This window comes from Lepus europaeus, chromosome 19, assembly GCF_033115175.1.
Source record: "Lepus europaeus isolate LE1 chromosome 19, mLepTim1.pri, whole genome shotgun sequence".
Taxonomy (NCBI): domain Eukaryota; kingdom Metazoa; phylum Chordata; class Mammalia; order Lagomorpha; family Leporidae; genus Lepus; species Lepus europaeus.
Genome location: NC_084845.1, coordinates 15,753,445 through 15,771,611, shown reverse-complemented (window position 1 = coordinate 15,771,611; position 18,167 = coordinate 15,753,445). Strand labels below are relative to the sequence as shown.

At 61.9% G+C, this 18,167-nt stretch overlaps 1 protein-coding gene across 1 annotated transcript; it reads left to right on the top strand.

The window, feature by feature from the left end:
- Positions 1–768: 768 nt before the first annotated feature.
- On the top strand, positions 769–17,866 carry HPN (hepsin). Its single transcript, XM_062176960.1, has 13 exons — positions 769–935; positions 1,447–1,516; positions 6,644–6,745; positions 6,828–6,869; positions 12,930–13,059; positions 13,137–13,259; positions 13,352–13,392; positions 13,477–13,642; positions 13,745–13,935; positions 16,759–16,854; positions 16,979–17,121; positions 17,246–17,410; positions 17,548–17,866. Exons 2-13 carry the CDS (start codon positions 1,501–1,503, stop codon positions 17,584–17,586), a joined length of 1,254 nt encoding a protein of 417 aa, XP_062032944.1. The 5' UTR covers positions 769–935; positions 1,447–1,500; the 3' UTR covers positions 17,587–17,866.
- Positions 17,867–18,167: the final 301 nt, after the last annotated feature.

The following is an 18,167-nucleotide window of genomic DNA, read 5'->3' as shown; positions in this document are numbered from 1 at the left end:
GGGTGAGGAGCAGGTGTATCCCCCCCCCCCCACTCCGGGAGCCCTGTCTAGGCTGGCCACAGGCGGGAGGCTCGTGGTGACCCTGGCGGGGCTGGGTGTTTACTGGTCCCGGGGCCTGGATGACTCCGGGCCGCTGGCGGCACAGTGTGTATCTGCCCCTGGACACTTCCGGCCACTTGGCCTGAGCCGCGGCTCTCAGGGCTTGCCCTTTCCGGGCCAAGCCCCCCATCCCCCTCTGTGGAGGACTCTCCTGGCTCCAGAGGTCACGGCTGCAGGCGGCAGAGAGGCTGCCAAAGCAAACCAGCCCCCGTGACTTGTAGGAAGGCAGCTGGGAGGAGGGGGCTGGGGAGAACAGGGCAGGGGCCCGAGGCCAGGGCTGGAACCGGGTAGGGGCAGGGGGCTGGGGGCAGGGATGGCAAGGGCGGCATGCCCCACCCCTCTGAGGCGGGGCGGGTGTGGGCGCCCCTGGGACCCTCCACCTGACTCCCTCCAGTTCCCAGCCTGCTGGCTCAGCCCCAGCCCCCAGCCCCCAGCCCCCAGCCCCCAGCCCCCAGCCCTCAGCCCTGGCTGGCCAAGCCTGTCCCTGCTGTCACCTCCCCGCAGGCAGGCACACCTGGACCTCACTGGGGTCAGAGGCAAGGCGGCCGCTGGACCTGCTTGGTCCGGCCCCTGCGAGCCTGGTCCTGCCAGCCAGGTGGCCTCCGGCGCTGCCAATCCCAGGGTCCAGCCCATCCCCGCCCCTTCCCCCGCCTCCTGCCCAGCCCCCTCCTCCTCAGGTGAGGCTGCCTGGCCTAGCAGGGCCCCACGCTGCTGCCACCAGCCGCTGCCTTCCGGGCCGCCTGCTCTCGCAGGCCACCATGCTCCTGCCCAGGCCTGGGGACGGACCCTAAACCAGCACCATCTCGCGGCTCCGCCCCCTCCTGCCGGACCCTGGGGTAAGGTCTGCGCCCCCAGACTCACAGTTCCGGTTCCTGGGACGGGGGTCCCCTCACCCCCCCCACCCAACCTAATGCCCACTTCCCAGTACAGGTGCCTCCAGGGACCCCAAAAGCGGACTCTCTGACTTCTCCCAAGGACCCGGCAGTTCCGGCCGCCCCTCCCTCCTACCAAGGAATCCCCCAGGCCCCTCCTCCCCAGGGCTCAGGGGTTCAGACCCTCAGCCCTCTCTCCTCTCTAACCCAGAGTTTGCCACCCCAGCCCCCATCTCCCCCAGGCCGAGGCCCAGGCCCCGGTGCCCAGCCCTGCAAATCCAGGCGTCCCCCTGTCCGTTGGGCAGACACTGACCCCATCCTTGAACCCAACCCAATCAGCGCCCGTGATCACGGCGTGCTCTGGCCGGGGCCCAGTCCCTCCAGCCTCCCTGGATGGGCGCCTGGGACTGGGGGCCCAGGGCTGGGCTGGGCTGGACTCCCCCAGGCCCTGCCTCCCCCGTTCATCTCCCCACAGGTCCCTCCCAGGCCGGGGAGGTCAGCCGGGGAATCATTAACAAGAGGCTGTGACATGGCGGAGAAGGAGGGTGAGTCCCCCTCGCCCTGGGCCCCAACTTTGGCTCTGCCTGGCGCCCCTCCCTCTCCCCTTCTCTCTGTCCCCCTTGAAGCCCCTCTCCCTGGGCGCCCCTCCCAGGCCATCCCCACCCCCTCTGAGGCCTCCTCCGCCTGATTAACTATTAACCGAACTTTCTCTGTGGCCCTGCCGCCACCCGCCTCCCTGCCACCCCACATGACCTCTCTGGAGCCATGCCTCAGTTTCCCCTCACCCCAGCAATTTCTTAGCTGACCCTGGACCTGTCCTGTGCTTGCGGCTGAGCGGGGCCGGTTGTAGCTAGCATGGCTCAGGACCCAGATCCTGGAGTTGCATGCCCTAGGCCCGTGTCTTTCGCTTGCTTCTCCCGCCCTTGGGCTGTGTGACCCTAAGCAAGTGTCCTGGTGCCTGTGGGCTTCCATTGCCCCTGGGGTCAGGCATGCATCCTAATGCCCCCTCCCCCATGGGGTTGCTGGCACATGGGGTGCACAGGGCACCCCCATGGGCTCAGTGCCACTGTTGCCAGGGAGGTGCTCAGCTTTGGAGTCCCTGGGACCCAGGACGCCTGCTGACCCCAGCGTTCCTCCCACTTTCTGGCTGTGTGGGCAAAAGAGCAGAGGGAGGACTTTGCACTTGGCCTGGATAGAGGCAGAGGGGACAGCAGAGAACCCTCGCTTGGGGTGACAGAGAGAAGCCATCCCCGGAGCAGGCTCCCACTGGCCTGCCTCGGTGGCAACCTCTTCTGCAGGCGGGGGGCCGACCCCAGGGACCCGACTGGGGGAGGCCTCCCCTCCCCACCCTCCCCCAGCCGGGGCCGATGCCCCATCTTCTTCCTGGAACCAGGCTGGGTGACACTTTCTAGCTGTGTGGCCCCGGGTGAGGCGCTGGCCCCCTCTGGACCTCCGTACATTGGAGATGGTAAAAGTGTCCACAGGGCATCTGAGGATTGACATTATTGGCAGGCAGGACCCCCGGGATTTGCTGGCCAAAATGATGAGCTCGGATCTCCGGCCTGCTCGCATCTCGGCACAGTTAGCTGTCAGACCCCTAATCGTTTGGCCATGGTCCAGAGCAAAGCCAGCTCTCCAGGCCGAGCAGGTGGACAGCTGGGCCCCCACCCTCGGGATGGCTTCCAGCAGGGCTAGGACCTAACAGCGAACGAGCTAGGGAAAAGCAGCAGAACATGCCCAGCAGGACAGAGATGGGTGTGGGCACCGAGAGAGATGCCCGGGGGGCTCCGTGCCCCAGCGGCTGGCCGCGGGTTGGCTGGGTAAGCTGGAATTGCAGACTGCAGCTTGGGGTCTCCTTTCTGATCTGTACGCTGGGGGTGATGCCAAGGGCAGCTCCCTCGTTGACAGCTGCGAGCATTTAAGGAGACCACCCAGGTCGGGACGGGGTCCTGAGCTGAGCTACAGTTCGGTAGCTGTGCTGGTGTTTGCCTGACTCCTGTTGTCGCTCAAGGGCTAGCAGGCGGGGCTCTGCGTGCTGCCTGCAGCTGGGCGAGCTGGTGTCTGAACCGAGCCAGAGGAGCTGGGAGCAGGTCGGGTGTGCCAGGCAGGGGGCAGAGCGTGGCTAAACGCTGGGGACCGACACACAGCAGGGTATGGCGGGTGGTACCAGGCAGGGAGGGAGAGGAAGCCGCAGGGCGCACCAGGCTCCGGTGGGACTGTGTTGGCGGCAGTGCTGGGTCTCTCCACAAGGTGGTGCTGGTGGCCATCCTGGGTTTCTCCTCCCTAACTGGTGTTTGAGCCGTTCTGCCGCGAGGGAAACTTTTTGGGGAGCCCGGAGAAGTGTCTGGGAGTGTGGAGAAATGCATCCAATGCCCACCTCTCTAAAAGCTGTGTTTGCCCTCGGGGGAGACCGGGGCGTAGTGGGGGATCCCCAGGGAGGAAGGGGCCAGTACGAGTGGGTGTTTGGAGGCGAGGGTTCCTGGGCTTCCATTTGCAGCAGGAGCCAGAAAGGGAAACTGAGTCCAGTGGTTGGGTGGGGCTGGGCAGAGGCAGAACTGGGTGGAGGAGACGCTCAGGAGGTCCCCCAGGCTGAGGGGAACCTGTTCTGAGGGGAGGGGCCGTCCTGGGGATGAAAGCGTTGAGGGCAGGGCCTAAGTGGAGGAACAGACACTGAGGCCGGTGCGGCACCTGCTGGGTGTGAGGGGACAAGGTGCGCAGGAAGCTGCAGGACCCCGATCTGGGCCTCAGGAGAGAGGCCAGGGCTGGGAGTAGGGTGGGGAAACTGAGGCTGCAGGAAGGAGTGAGGGGAACCAGCCATGTCTGCTCTGTGAGCTGGAGACCCCGGCGGGGTGGGCAGGGAGGGTCAGCAGTGGGGCACGGAGGGAGCTCAGGCGCGTGCGGGGACCCAGGGGGCCCAGGAGCTGAGCACCTCATTGCCAGAGTCAGTCTGAGCGAGGGGGTCGTCCACGGAGCTGTGGGCAGAGATAGGAGCCACAGGCGGTCACTGTGGAGGCCTTTGAGACGGGGGACATCTGGGGGCAGGTTGGGGTCCTGGGGAAGCCACGGGATTATCTCAGGGAGTCACAGAGGCAGGCAGGTCTGGCTTGTGCAAAGGCCCTGGGGCTCCCGTGGCACCACGGAGTTGAGGGTGCACGTCTCCCATGAGAGGATGTCTCCCGTGAAGATGCACAGGGAAGAAGTGTCCCACACGGGAAGGAGGGACCCAGAGGGAGACACTGCCTGTCCCCCACAGGTGCCTAAGGTCCCCCAAAGCAAGGGAATGTAGAGGAGGTTCTTCTCCCACAGGGACCACCAGGGCCTCTGGGCTGCCAGGCATGGCCTGAGGCTGCAGGGAGCCAGGAGGGGTCAGCAGGGCAGGGCTGGGGGCAGGGCTGCTGGGACAGAGGGAGCCGCTGAGCCCTTGAACTCTTAACACCTCCAGACGGTTGCCCTCGCGGGCCTGCTACCCGCTCTGTTCCCGGCGCTGGCCTGGCACGGTGCACACCAGCTGTGCACCATGGCCCCGGGCGGGAAAGCCGGGAGCTCCTGCAGCCATGGGTGCGCTGTGCCTGTGCCAGCCAAGGGCCTACCCGGCCGCAGGCTTTTAGTGGCCTTTTCTCTTTGGGCCCCTGGTGATGCCTGGTGATGAGGTTGGCGCCATCCACAGGGTCTCTGTGGCCCCCAGCCCTGGTGACCACCACCCTCCCTGGAGCTCCGGCCACCCTGGCTCCCCGGAGCCTCCACCAGCTGCCACACAGCTCTGCGTGGTTGCCTTGCTCCTAGGCCTCGGTTCAAAAGTCTCTTCCTGGGGAGCCCTCCCGACCCCATATCCACGTCGCATCTGCTGCCCCTGGCCTGCCACGTTTGCTCCATAGTCCTTGGCAAAGTCTGGACATTTGGGGGTCTGTGGTTGGTGTCCCCCACTGTCCGCCTGAGGGCGTAAGTGCGAGAGCTGCTGTTTTATCTGCCTGGTGTGTGGGGTCGTCCCAGAGACTCAGCGGGACAGTCAGTGACTCCCAGTCCAGTTCTCCAAGGCCTGGGGAAGAGGGGGGGGTAGGTGGCCCAGAACACCCAGTGCCCTGACCACAGGGCACCCACTGGGGAGGTGGGCCACATGCCTAGGGCCACAGCACAGACAGGGGCGGCGTGGCTCTGCGGTTCCCCGCTCAGAACCAGCTCTGTACGGCATCCAGGACCCAGCCCTGTCCTGTGTGCACTGAGTCACAGCGGGTGAGGGTGGGGGACCTGACTGCTTCTCTGAGCTCTCTGGGAAGGGAAGCTGTGATGAGTGACTGACAGCTCATGCATTTAGAGCAGTGTTTGGCGCAGAGCAAGCGTTGTTCGGCAGTTGGCTGTTATTACTATTATTGAAAAGGGCTTTAAAGTATTATTTTTAGAAGTGGCCCATTTAGGCCGGCGCCGCAGCTCACTAGGCTAATCCTCCACCTTGCGGCGCTGGCACACCGGGTTCTAGTCCCGGTTGGGGCGCCGGATTTTATCCCGGTTGCCCCTCTTCCAGGCCAGCTCTCTGCTGTGGCCCGGGAGTGCAGTGGAGGATGGCCCAAGTCCTTGGGCCCTGCACCCCATGGGAGACCAGGAGAAACACCTGGCTCCTGGCTTTGGATCAGCACGGTGCACCAGCCGCAGCGGCCATTGGAGGGTGAACCAACGGCAAAAAGGAAGACCTTTCTCTCTGTCTCTCTCTCACTGTCCACTCTGCCTGTCAAAAAAAAAAAAAAAAAAAAAGAAAAGAAAAGAAAAAGAAGAAGAAGAAGAAGACTGAAATTGGCGTCCACATGGATGCCGGCGTCCCAGGCAGAGGCTTTAGCTGCAGTGCCACAGCGCCAGCCCCAAGGCCCAGCATTTTAAAGTGAGGCTGGTATACTTCTGAATATATTTTTTAAAAAATTATTTATTTGCTTGACCGGTAGAAATTGAGAGAGAGAGAGCTCTTCCATCCACTGATTCACTCCCCAAATGGCTGCAATGGCCGGGGCTGGGCCAGGAGCCTGGAGCACCATCTGGGTCTCCCACATGGGTGGCAGGGGCCCAGGTACTTGGGTCACCTTCTGCTGCTTTCCCAGGCGCATTAGCAGGGAGCTGGATGGGAAGTGGAGCAGCCGGGCCTTGAACCAGTGCTCACGTGGGATGCATGTCCACAGCTTAAGCCTCTATGCCACACCACCAGCCCCTCTAAATGCGTTCTTAGCCTCCTGGGAGAAAAGTTACTCTTGGTGTTAGATTCTGTGAGTGATGTCTGGTTGCTGGGCCCGTGGGAGGGGGTACCCCAGAGGGGAAAAGGCCTGGAGCAGAGAACAATGAGGCGGAGGGCCGCCAGGAGGGCAAAGGTCAGGGGCCCCAGACCCCAGGAGGCTGCAGGAGTGAGTGGGCGGTGAGGGAATACAAAAGCGCCCCGTCATGGGGGAGGAGTGATCCCACACGCAGAGGCGGCCCCCCTGGGGAGCTGGACACCTGGCTGGCCCCGTGGCAGGGCAGGGCCGGTCCTGCCAACTGCTCAGCCCTGGGAAACCGGGCCCCGGGCATGGCCGGCTGGGACACGGGACGTTAGCTCGGGGGGGTGGGGGGTGGGTCAGGGCGCCGCTGGCTGGGTGCCCAGGCCTTGCACGATGAGGACAGGCCTGGCGGTGGCCCCAGCATGCTGTCCCTTCCAGGTGGCCAGGCCGTGCCATGCTGTACCGGACCCAGGGTGGCAGCGCTCACTGTGGGGACCCTGCTGCTCCTGACAGGCATCGCGGCGGCCTCCTGGGCCATCGGTGAGCCGGGGCCCTGCGCCCTCCCCTCCCCTGGCCCTGCAGTGCCCCCGGCCTGCCTGCCTCACCCCTGCCTTCTCCACAGTGACCATGCTGCTCAGGAGTAACCAGGAGCCGCTGTACCCAGGTGAGCAAAGTGGGCTGGGACCCCGCGGGGAGGCCTGGAGGGAGCTCCGGATGGGCGCCTCCGGAGGGGCCGGGCACAGAAGTGCTGGGGCGGCCTCGCGTTTGCGTGTGGTGCCTGCTGCGTGCCAGGCAGGACCGGAAGCTCTTGGCACATCTGACCCCGTGTTTCCCACACTCCAAATACCGCAGCATGGAATCAGGGAGTTGAAAGCCACATTTCTGAAAGTATGAAATCGGTTTAGGAAGCAGTAGGGTGTGTCCAAGTAAGAAAAAAAAAAAGTGGTGGGAGTGTGTTTGTTTCATTTCTAGCTAGTCCTACACATATGCCCTGCGAGGTGGGGCTGTTTCTCTCCCCATTTTGCAGATGGCAAAACTAAGGCTCGGCGTAAGGCAGTGGTGGGCCCCGGACCACCAAGCCCCTAGGGGCTCCCTTGTGAGGCAAAAATGCGTAGCCTACTGTAGACGGGGCCAGACAGGGTCAAGAGGCACAGTGGGAAGGTCTAGGTCTCCTGGGAGGTGCTGCTAGCTCCATTCTGCAGACATGGGAAACCAGGACCAGGCGGGACACGCAGCTGCTCAGCCGCGGGGCCCGGGGTAGCCCTTAGGCTGGCCTGTGACGATGTGCCTGCAGGCACATGGGAATGAACGGCCACACGAACAGATAAATTATGGGGTGGATGAATGACTGGTCCCCAGGGCCAGCTCCACGCGGCTACTGTGTGGCCCTGGCCAGTGGGAAGAAACAAGTCAGGTGATGGAAATGCAGAACAAGAGCGCACATCAGTGTCCACCCTCAGCCCACACTGGGCCAGCACCGCCTTCTGTCCTCACCACAGCCCATTTTCATATGGGGAAACTGAGGCACAGGCCCCGAGCTCGGAGGTGGCAGGGCCGGGATTTGACCCCGGGCCATCTGGGTGGTGATTGTGTCTACTACTGGAGAGAGAGAGAGAAAGAGAAAGAAAGATCTTCCTAGATCGCTAGATTGCTCCCCTAGACGGCTGCAAGGACCGGGGCTGGGCCAGGCCAAAGCCAGGAGCCAGGAGCTTCTTCCTGGGCTCCCACGTGGGTGCAGGGCCCAAGCACTCGGGCCATTTCCTGCTGCCTTCCCAGATGCCTTAGCAGGGAGCTGGGTCAGAAGTGGGGCAGCCAGTGCTCCCTTGGGATGCTGGCGGCGCAGGTGGTGGCCTGACATGCTGTGCCGTGACATCAGCCCTAAAGATAAGGTATTTTAGTGCAAAAACTGTTGAAAACCGTGCATGTGAAGGGTCTGCAGAGAGTCATGGCAAATGTGTGTTACAAAAAACTATGCACGGGTTTCAAATTCTTTTTTTTTTTTTCAACCAAATAAAACGTATCTTTTTAGTCCCTATTTCTACAAACATTTTGAAGTTTCCTTGTGGGCCAGGCCCTGGCTACAGCCTTTATCCAGGAGGCACTTGACGTTGGGGGGCTGTTTCCTTCACCACGGCTCCCAGACGGGGATACTGAGGTGGGGGGAGAGGCGGAATGACTCACGCAAGACCTCATGTGGCATGCATGGCAGAGCAGAGAGGAGCGCTCCTCTGTGGCTCACCCCCTGTGGCCTGCTCCTCTCTGGCTCACCCCTCGTGGCTCACCTCTCGTGGCTTTCTCCTCTGTGGCTCACCCCCTGTGGCCTGCTCTTCTGTGGCTCACCCCTCATGGCTCACCCCTTGTGGCTTGCTCCTCTGTGGCTCACCCCCTGTGGCCTGCTCCTCTCTGGCTCACCCCTCGTGGCTCACCCCTCATGGCTCACCCATTGTGGCTCGCTCCTCTGTGGCTCACTCTTCGTGGCTCACCCCTCGTGGCTCACTCCTCATGGCTCGCTCCTCTGTGGCTCATCCCTGGTGGCTCGCTCCTCTGTGGCTCACCCCTCGTGGCTCACTCGTCATGGCTCGCTCCTCTGTGGCTCACCCCTCATGGCTCACCTCTTGTGGCTTGCTCCTCTGTGGCTCACCCCTTGTGGCCTGCTCTTCTGTGGCTCATCCCTGGTGGCTCGCTCCTCTGTGGCTCACCCCTCGTGGCTCACTCCTCGTGGCTCACTCCTCGTGGCTTGCTCCTCTGTGGCTCACCCATTGTGGCTTGCTCCTCCATGGCTCACTCTTCCATGGCTCCCCATACCAGGTCATGAACCCAGGGTGCCTGGGGTGCGGGCCACAGCCACCTCCAGCTTGCTCTGCTTCCCCTGCCGATCCCTGGCCCACTCCTGCTGGCCCCCTTGCACCTGAGCCTGGCTCCCTGCTTCCCCCAGCTCCCGCCTGGAGGCAGCTCTTGGTTCTGCACGCTCTCGCCTGAGCCGGGGGGCCCCCGCACAGCCCTGAGCCCCGCTGCAAGTCCCAGCTTCCTCATCTGTGAGAAGACTCCAGCGACAGTGAGAGGGGTCATTGTCCATGCAGTGCTTGGCTCCCCGCCGGCCCGGGACGCGCAGGCTTTTGCTTGTCACCCTTCCTGCTGTCACTTCCTGAGCAAGGGCTTCCTGGACCCCCAGGCTCTGCCCGTCGCCCCTGGCCACCCCCTCCTCACATTCAAGGCTCACCTTTGACTCCTGGTGGATCCCAGGAGAGCAGGGACGTTCTGTGCCCAGCACGTAGCAGGTGCTCAGGAAAACTCTGCCTAATGGTTAAGTACAAGGACAGGTCACGGGCGTGAACCAGCCAGCGGAGGGGGGGGTGGGGAGGGGCGGGACCAAGCCAGCTCCAGCGCCCTCGCCCTTCACTTGAACTTGGGCATTTCAGACACAAAACACAAACAAGCAACCCCCGGAACTGTGTCCCCCGCGCATTTTTCTGGAACTCTCGCACCTTATCTAAATATAGCAGACAATTGGGTAAGCCCGCCGGGTGACCCAGAACAGACTTTCTGCTTTGCTTAAAATAATATCAACAAGAACACAGAATTCCAGAGTGAGACACGGCGGCAGGGAGTGTGGCTTAAAACACACTAGGAGGAGGCACAACGTTACCTACCCCTCCCAACATGCCCACAGTGATGGCTTTTTCCTAAAACCCCACACTCTCTGGAAGCCACATTGCCTGAGCAGGGTGAATTTGATTGAAAATAAGACCCCACCCTGCGCCCCTAAGCCCCCTCCCCAAGCTGCCATTTCCTTTTAAAGATTATTTATTTATTTATTTGAAAGTCAGAGTTACACACAGAGAGGAGAGGCAAAAAGGGGTGGGGGGAGGTCTTCCATCTGCTGGGTCACTCCCCAATTGGCTGCGATGGCTAGAGCTACGCTGATCTGAAGCCAGGAGCCAGGAGCTTCTTTCCAGTCTCCCACACGGGTGCAGGGACCCAAGGACTTGGGCCATCTTCTACTGCTTTCCCAGGCCATAGCAGAGAGCTGGATCAGAAGTGGAGTAGCTGGGACTCGAACCGGCACCCATATGGGATGCCGGCACTGCAGGCGACAGCTTTACCCATTACGCCACAGCGCCCGCCCCCCAAGCTGCCATTTCTTTCTTTTTTTTTTTTTTTTAGAGATTTGTCTTCTTTTTTTTATTTTTATTTTTTTTTATTTTTATTTTTTTTTTATTTTTATTTTTTGACAGGCAGAGTGGACAGTGAGAGAGAGACAGAGAGAAAGGTCTTCCTTTTGCCGTTGGTTCACCCTCCAATGGCCGCCCTGGTAGGCGTGCTGTGGCCGGTGCACCGCGCTGATCCGATGGCAGGAGCCAGATACTTATCCTGGTCTCCCATGGGGTGCAGGGCCCAAGGACTTGGGCCATCCTCCACTGCACTCCCTGGCCACAGCAGAGAGCTGGAACCGGGGACAGGATCGGCGCCCCAACCGGGACTAGAACCCGGTGTGCCGGCGCCGCAAGGCGGAGGATTAGCCTAGTGAGCCGCGGTGCCAGCTTTACCCGCTACGCCACAGCGCCCGCCCCCCAAGCTGCCATTTCAAACTTGACTCTGGTCTCAGCACCACCCGCACCCACATGGGCAGCCATCGTTAAGGCAAGCCAGCCAGGTAGCTTTTCAGGCGCTGGCTGTGGATGTGTGCATTTGGGGTGGGGACAGGCAAGCATGTGTGTGAGATCCACCGGAGCAGGGAACCTGCAGGCCTCTGGGTTTTGCTGGTGGTTAGCTGTGTGCCTCTGGGCAAGCGTGTCCCCCTGAGACTCAGGATGGGCATAGAAAAGGTCATTCCCTCCCAGGATGCCTGTGGGTCCCCAGGAATCAGCGGGATGTGTCAGCTAGCGCCCGCCAGCAAACAGGGCCCGTGCTGCGGCTGCTGCACCTGCACGAGGCGAAGTCACCTTCCAGCCTCGGGGCGTCAGCGTGCCCAGCCCACAGGCCTGATTCTGAATCCCGCCTCTGTTGCTCACCCACTTGCTGCTACCAGGCAAGTCCCCCGCCCCCATCTGCAAAGCGGCGGGGATCTTTATGGTCCCTGGCAACGTGGCAGGGCAGGAAGAGTGCACGCACACAGTAGGTCTGCAGCAGGGCAGGATGCTCCTTGGAAGTCCCGCCTCTTCTTGCCCAAGACTGCTCAGCTTCGGTGCACCCCCTGGCCCCTCCAGGTTCCCTATGAGGGGTGCAGGAGTTCTCTGGGATGTGCTCTCGAACACAGGCCATGCAGGAGGCTTGAGAGCAAAGGCCCAGGAGATCACAGCTGATGGGGGAGGAGGAGGGGTCCTACCCCCTCCCCGCTTCCCCCTCTGTGCTAGGCTCAGCCCCGTACCTGTTGGCTCAGGCCGACACCCTTGGCTTACCTTGGACCTCTGTGTTCCTTCACATTCACCGGCCTGTCCAGCCTTCTCCCTGCCCCTCCCCCTCCCTCCTGGACATCCCAGCAGCCTCCTCCCCCAGGAGTCAGCCCGGGGCCCTCCGGGCTCAGCCCTGCCCCGGCTGCACCTCTGTCCAGCTCAAAGCCCAGCCCTAAATGGGGGTCCCTTCTGGGCTCTGCCTCCCGGCTTTGCCTGCAGCAGCACCGCCTCCAGCCTGGAGACCTCGCCCCTTGCACCTGCTTGGCCTACTTTGGCTGTCGCCCCTCCTGTCGGTGGGGCTCACTCTCACCTCCCCGACACAGGGCGTCTGCTGCAGCTTTCCAGTGAGGGTGACCTCACCGCCCCGCCCCCGCACACCGCCCACCCCTTCCTGTTGTGTGACACCTGCTGTATCCTCCTAGCTCATCCTGCTCACGGCTGCTCATTATCCGTCTCACCTGCTGGGCTTGGAGCTCACAAGGGCAGAGGGCTTGCGCTGCTTTGTTCCTTGCCAAAAATAGACAGACACCTGAGGACAGGCCCAGCCTGGGTGCACGCTGACCACGTGACAGGACGCCCCCAGAGAGCTCCAACGGGGGAGTGACTTTTTCATTGCTGTCTGTCTCGCCACCCCCCAGTCTTTGGCTTGAGCAGAGCCCGGGGCTCTCTTGGTCGCCTTTGTGTCCCCCCACACTGGGCATGTGGCAACATCTCCAGTTAGTGTTTGTTGAGTGAATGAATGAGCACTGTGTGTCTTTGCCTTGCAGAATTCTGTACTTTAGCAAATTCAAGGCTCTGACAAGTCCCGCACAAGTGATAGCTTTTCCCTCCCTCCCTCCCACCCCTCCTTCCTCCTCGACTCTTGGATCTATGTTTAAACATTTTGGCAATCCGATGTATTAGTCAAAGGCCTCCAGGCTGCAACACACAAGGGGAAACTGTTGCAACCAAGGAGTCTGGGGTTCTTCAAGCCTGGCTGTGTCACGGGGCTTTAAAAATGTTACCCGAAATTTCCCAACTCTCCTCCATGTTTGCTTATTTCCTGACCCCCTTCCCCGGCTCCGCACGCCCCATCAGGACAAAGAGGCTGAAATAATTTCCCTCTCCCAAATATCCAAGCTGAGTGCCAGACGTCTAGCTCGTGCCCGGGATTCCAGCTTGGGAAAGAGATGTCCCCTGGTCCCCGTGGGGCCAGCCCAAGCTAGGCTCGTGTGGGGGATGTCAGGGAGGCGCCGGTGGGATTCAGGACCGAAGGCAGAGGCTGCAGGATGGACCGGGAGGGGCCGGGGCCAGCCCCGAGGACCCAGGCGCCCCCCGCCTGCCCCCTGCAGTGCAGGTCAGCCCAGTGGACGGCCGGCTCGCCGTGCTGGACAAGACGGAAGGGACGTGGCGCCTGCTCTGTTCCTCGCGCTCCAACGCTAGGGTGGCTGGGCTCAGCTGTGAGGAGATGGGCTTCCTCAGGTACCGGGACGGGGGTGGGCACCTCAGGTCGGAGTGGGAGCCGGGCGGGGAGCAGGCCTGACCTCTGCCCTGCCCAGGGCGCTGGCCCACTCGGAGCTGGACGTGCGGACGGCGGGCGCCAACGGCACGTCGGGTTTCTTCTGCGTGGACGAGGGGCGGCTGCCGCACGCCTGGAGGCTGCTGGACGTCCTATCTGTGTGGTGAGCAGGGCGGCGGCAGGTGGCCCGGGGACCCCAGCCCCGTGCAACCCCTCCATGCTGACTGGCTTCTCACGTCCCCGTGTCTCTCACAGTGACTGTCCCCGGGGCAGGTTCTTGACCACCGTCTGCCAAGGTGAGACCCTGAGACATCCCCCCATGGAGACTTCTTCCCCACGGAACCCCCCCGGGCCGGTGCTGACCCCTCCACCTCCCCTAGACTGCGGCCGCAGGAAGCTGCCCGTGGACCGCATCGTGGGAGGCCAGGACACCAGCCTGGGCAGGTGGCCCTGGCAAGTGAGCCTGCGCTATGACGGGGCGCACCTCTGCGGGGGGTCCCTGCTCTCCGGGGACTGGGTGCTGACAGCCGCCCACTGCTTCCCGGAGTGAGTGCCCCCCACGGTGCCCGTGCGGGTGAGGCGGGGATGCCCGGAGGCCAGGGAGGCTGCGCCCAGGCCAGCTGCCAGCCCTGCCTCCGTCCCCTGTAGGAGGAACCGGGTCCTGTCCCGATGGCGAGTGTTTGCAGGAGCCGTGGCCCAGGCCTCGCCCCATGGCCTGCAGCTGGGGGTGCAGGCCGTGGTCTACCACGGGGGCTACCTTCCCTTCCGAGACCCCAACAGCGAGGAGAACAGCAATGACATCGCACTGGTCCACCTCTCCAGCCCCCTGCCTCTCACAGGTCAGTGTTGGGGATTAAGCCTCAGCTTGGGGACTGCACACGGCTGGGCCCAAGGGCTCTGCCTAGGGGAGACAGAGGAGCGAGAAAGGCTCACACGGCCACATGGCAGCACCGGCTCGGGAGTGGTAACAGCACCAGCTGGACACGAGCCAAACGGGCACGGCTGGCCAGCGGATGTGCCAGCTCCGTGCCAGGCAGTGAGGTCTGGCCACACAGAGGGATGAGGGGCTGCCGTCTGCCACAGCACAGCCGAGCCACGTGCCGGCCGCTGCTCACCATGGCAGGCGAATCCCCAGGGGCAGCATGGAGATTGCCGGTTGCCAGGGAGGAGGTGGGGCTGGGGGTGGCACGGAGGAGATGGGGAGGTGACAGGTGAAGGAGCTGAGGTCTCTCTCGGGGTGATGAGTTCGCGTCTGTGAACGCACGAGAAGCCCCGAGCTGTTCTTCCGGTGGTGGGCTGGGTGATGTGGGAATAATGGCACCATGCACCTGTCCCTAAAAAAAAACAGCTATGTGAAATGAAACTTACAAAGTCTGTGGCAATGGAGCAGAGGTGAGGCGCGGTGCCCTGACGTCCCCACGAGAGCTTCCTGGATCTCAGTGAGCAGGACTCCCGTGGGTGCCAGTGTGTCCTAAACCCTTCCCCCACTCACTCAGGCCCCTGCTGGATTCAGGGGAGGCCTGGGTATGATCATTGTGATAAAAGCGATGCTTATGGGGCCGGCGCTGTGGTGCAGGAGTTGGGCTGCTGTCTGCAATGCCAGCATCCCATAGCAGAACATCTGTTCAAGTCCCAGCTGCTCCACTTCTGATCCAGCTCCCTGCTAATGTGCCTGGGAAAGCAGCGGAGGATGGCCCCCATACTCGGGTCCCTGACACCCACTTGGGAGACTCGGATGGAGTGCCAGGCTTCTAGCTCCAGCCTGGCCCAGACATGGCAGGTGCAACCATTTGGGGAGTGAACCAGTGATGGAAGCACATTCTCTCTCTCTCTCTCTCTCTCTCTCTCTCTCTCTCTCTGTTTCTCTGCCTTTTGAACAAATTGATACATCCTTAAAACACAAAAAAGCAATGGTTATGATGGTCCCAGTGAAGCAGTAATAGCGGTGATGAGGAAGCTAAATAATACAAGCTACCTCCAAAACTTCATGGAAGAATGGAATTAAAAAGGGAGTTTCTGTAGCAGGAAATATATTTATATAGTATGTTTATAAACATATAGGTATACAAAGGGGTCTTCCAAAGCCCGTGGAAATGTGTGCCAGGGCCACACGGTGCCTGGATTTCTGAGTTGCTTTGCAATACGATAAACTTCTCTTCGAATCCCACTTTGTCCGTGAGCTTGTGGAAGCGCCGCCCACAAGCAGTGATGTCATGGTGATGGTGACTCTCCCCCTGCCAATGCTCCCCGGGGCCGGGGGCCCGCATGCTGGGAGCGTCCGCTTCCTAGTGTGAACCCCTCGTGCAGCCCGTGGCGGGCTCTCTGACGCCCTGTTTTCTTCACTGGGGAAAGGTTCCAACTTAGAGAGGTAAATACTGCCCCAGGCTGCTGCCCAGCCAGGGAGCCCAGGCCTCCGGGTGCTGGAATCCATGCGCTCCTAACACTCAATGCTAGCCTGTGCTATGCATCATATTTATTTTCAGGGTTAGTTCCTTTTTCTAAAAAAACTATTTATTTATTTCATAGGTAGAGTGACAGAGAGGGAGAGAGAATGAGAGACAGATCTTCCATTTGTTGGTTTGCTCCACATATGGTTGCAATGGCTGGGGCTAGGGCTGGGCCAGGCAGAAGCCAGGAGCTTCATCCGGGTCTCCCACGTGGGTGCAGGGGACCAGGGACTTGGACCATCCTCCACTGCTTTCCCAGGCGCATTGGCAGGGAGCTGGACCAGAAGTGGAGCAGCAGGGACTTGAACCGGTGCCCATGTGGGATGCCGGCATCCCAGGCGGCAGCTCAACCCACTGCACCAGCAGGCCAGCCGAGTTACTTCCTTGTTAGTGATCTAGGGCACTGGTTTTCCATTTAAGGGAGAGATACTTGTGCTTCTCTCTAAAACAAAGCAGCTCTTTCTCCTTAGTGAAAAGAGCAAGGGAGTTGAAAATATGAAAGTGGCGGGTGTTCGTGGGAAAGGGAGGGTGGGGAGCTGATGAGGGCTGGTGCGGCCGAGAAGGGGCCAGCAAGGGCTTGGAGGGGTCGGATTCAGGTGCTCGCCAGAGGCAGCAGGCAGGGCTGGCAGCACCACGTGCGCGAGCTGTGTCAAGGGCACCGTCCTCAGTGTGGACCTGTGTAGTTATGGACATGATTTGCTGGTTTAAGATTTGCTTACTTATTTGAAAGGCGGAGTTAAGAGAGAGAGCACGCAAGAGCGAGATCTTCCATCCGCTGGGTCATCCAAGAGTTTCTTCTGGGTCTCCCACATGGGTGCAGGGGCCCAAGCACGTGGGCCATCTTCCACTGCTTTCCCAGGCCATACTGGACACCTGGATCGGAAGTGGAGCAGCCAGGACTTGAACCCGTTTAACCCTCTGCAGCCCCAACGCCAGCCTCTATGTATATGACTTTCTAATGGGTGGACACAAAGTGTCGAGATAGGGGTGTCTTTCCACACTTCTCGCGAGAGCACCCTCTAAGGTGAGGGTGGCCCTGGGTTCAGGTTCTGGCTGTGCCGTGGACTTCCCATGGCAGCGTCCATGACAGGTGACTCGGCCCTGCTCCCGGGACTGATGGGCGAGCCCACGAGAAGGCGCCTGGGACAGTGGGTGCGACAGAGGAGAGCTAGGGGCGGCTGGCCAGGGCTGAGCGGCGCGGTCTCTCTCCTACAGAGTACATCCAGCCCGTGTGCCTGCCTGCCGCGGGCCAGGCCCTGGTGGATGGCAAGCTGTGCACGGTGACCGGCTGGGGCAACACGCAGTACTACGGTGAGGCACGGGGGACTGCGCGGGAGGGCCACCTGGCGGGGACTGCGGGGCGCGGGGGGCAGGGGGCAGGTGGGGAGGGGGCGCATGCTCCCCAGCTCTGCCAGCCTTGCCCGCGCACCCCCAGGCCAGCAGGCTGGGGTGCTCCAGGAGGCCCGAGTCCCCATCATCAGCAGTGAGGTGTGCAATGGCCCCGACTTCTACGGGAACCAGATCAAGCCCAAGATGTTCTGTGCTGGCTACCCCGAGGGGGGCATTGACGCCTGCCAGGTGAGGCACGGGGCGGGGGCAGCTCCTGGCCCCTGCCCACCCCACAGGTGTGCGGAGACGGGGAGGGGGCCGCCCCCTCGCCAGCTGTCCCGGCCCTGAGCCAGGCCGCCTCGTGCCTTGCCAGGGTGACAGCGGCGGCCCCTTCGTGTGTGAGGACAGCATCTCTCGGACGCCACGTTGGCGGCTGTGTGGCATCGTGAGCTGGGGCACCGGCTGTGCCCTGGCCCAGAAGCCCGGCGTCTACACCAAAGTCAGTGACTTCCGGGAGTGGATCTTCCAGGCCATGAGGGTGAGCCAGAGGCTGGAGGCGGTTGGGGCTGTCATGGGGACACATGGATGTCCAAGGGCCTCTGGGCTGTGGGACTTTGTGGGGGGTGGGGGAGGGGGCCTGCCAGCCCTCGGAAGCCCCCAGTCGTCTTTCCCCAGACTCACTCCGAAGCCAGCGGCATGGTGACCCAGCTCTGACCTGTGGCATCTCCTCGCTGTGCACGCGTCCAGGGCCTGAGTTGATGGAGGGGTCCCTGCCCGCCGTGGGGGGGCCCAGGCTGGGCCCAGGCCACAGCCCCAGGATCCCCGCCCCCTTCAGGGTCCTCTCTTCCACAGTGGCGGGCCCACTCAGCCCTGAGACCCCCCGGCCTCAGCCTTCCGACCCCTGTGTAAATATTGTTCTGCCGACTGGGGACACCTGTCCAGGTATCCCCTGGTGACAGGATGCTCTTTAAATAATAAAGATGGTTTTGATTAACGTGGCGCTGAGTTTGTAAATATCAGTGGCAGGGAGGACATTTTTCACTTGCCCTGGAGCACACTGGCTTCAGGAACTGCTGGATCCAGCTGCTCTCCCGAGTCCACTCTCCTCTCTCTCGGGTGCATTTTGGAAAGCAGAGCTGCGCCCAGGTCCCCACAGACTCCAGGCTTCTATGCCACAGACTGGCTCAGCCGGCCCAGGGGGAAACCAACGCCTCTTTCCCAGTAGCCTCAGGGCCTGGAGTGACCCAAGCTCTCGATGGACAGATTTGGGTCATCTCTCATCAGATGACTGTGCA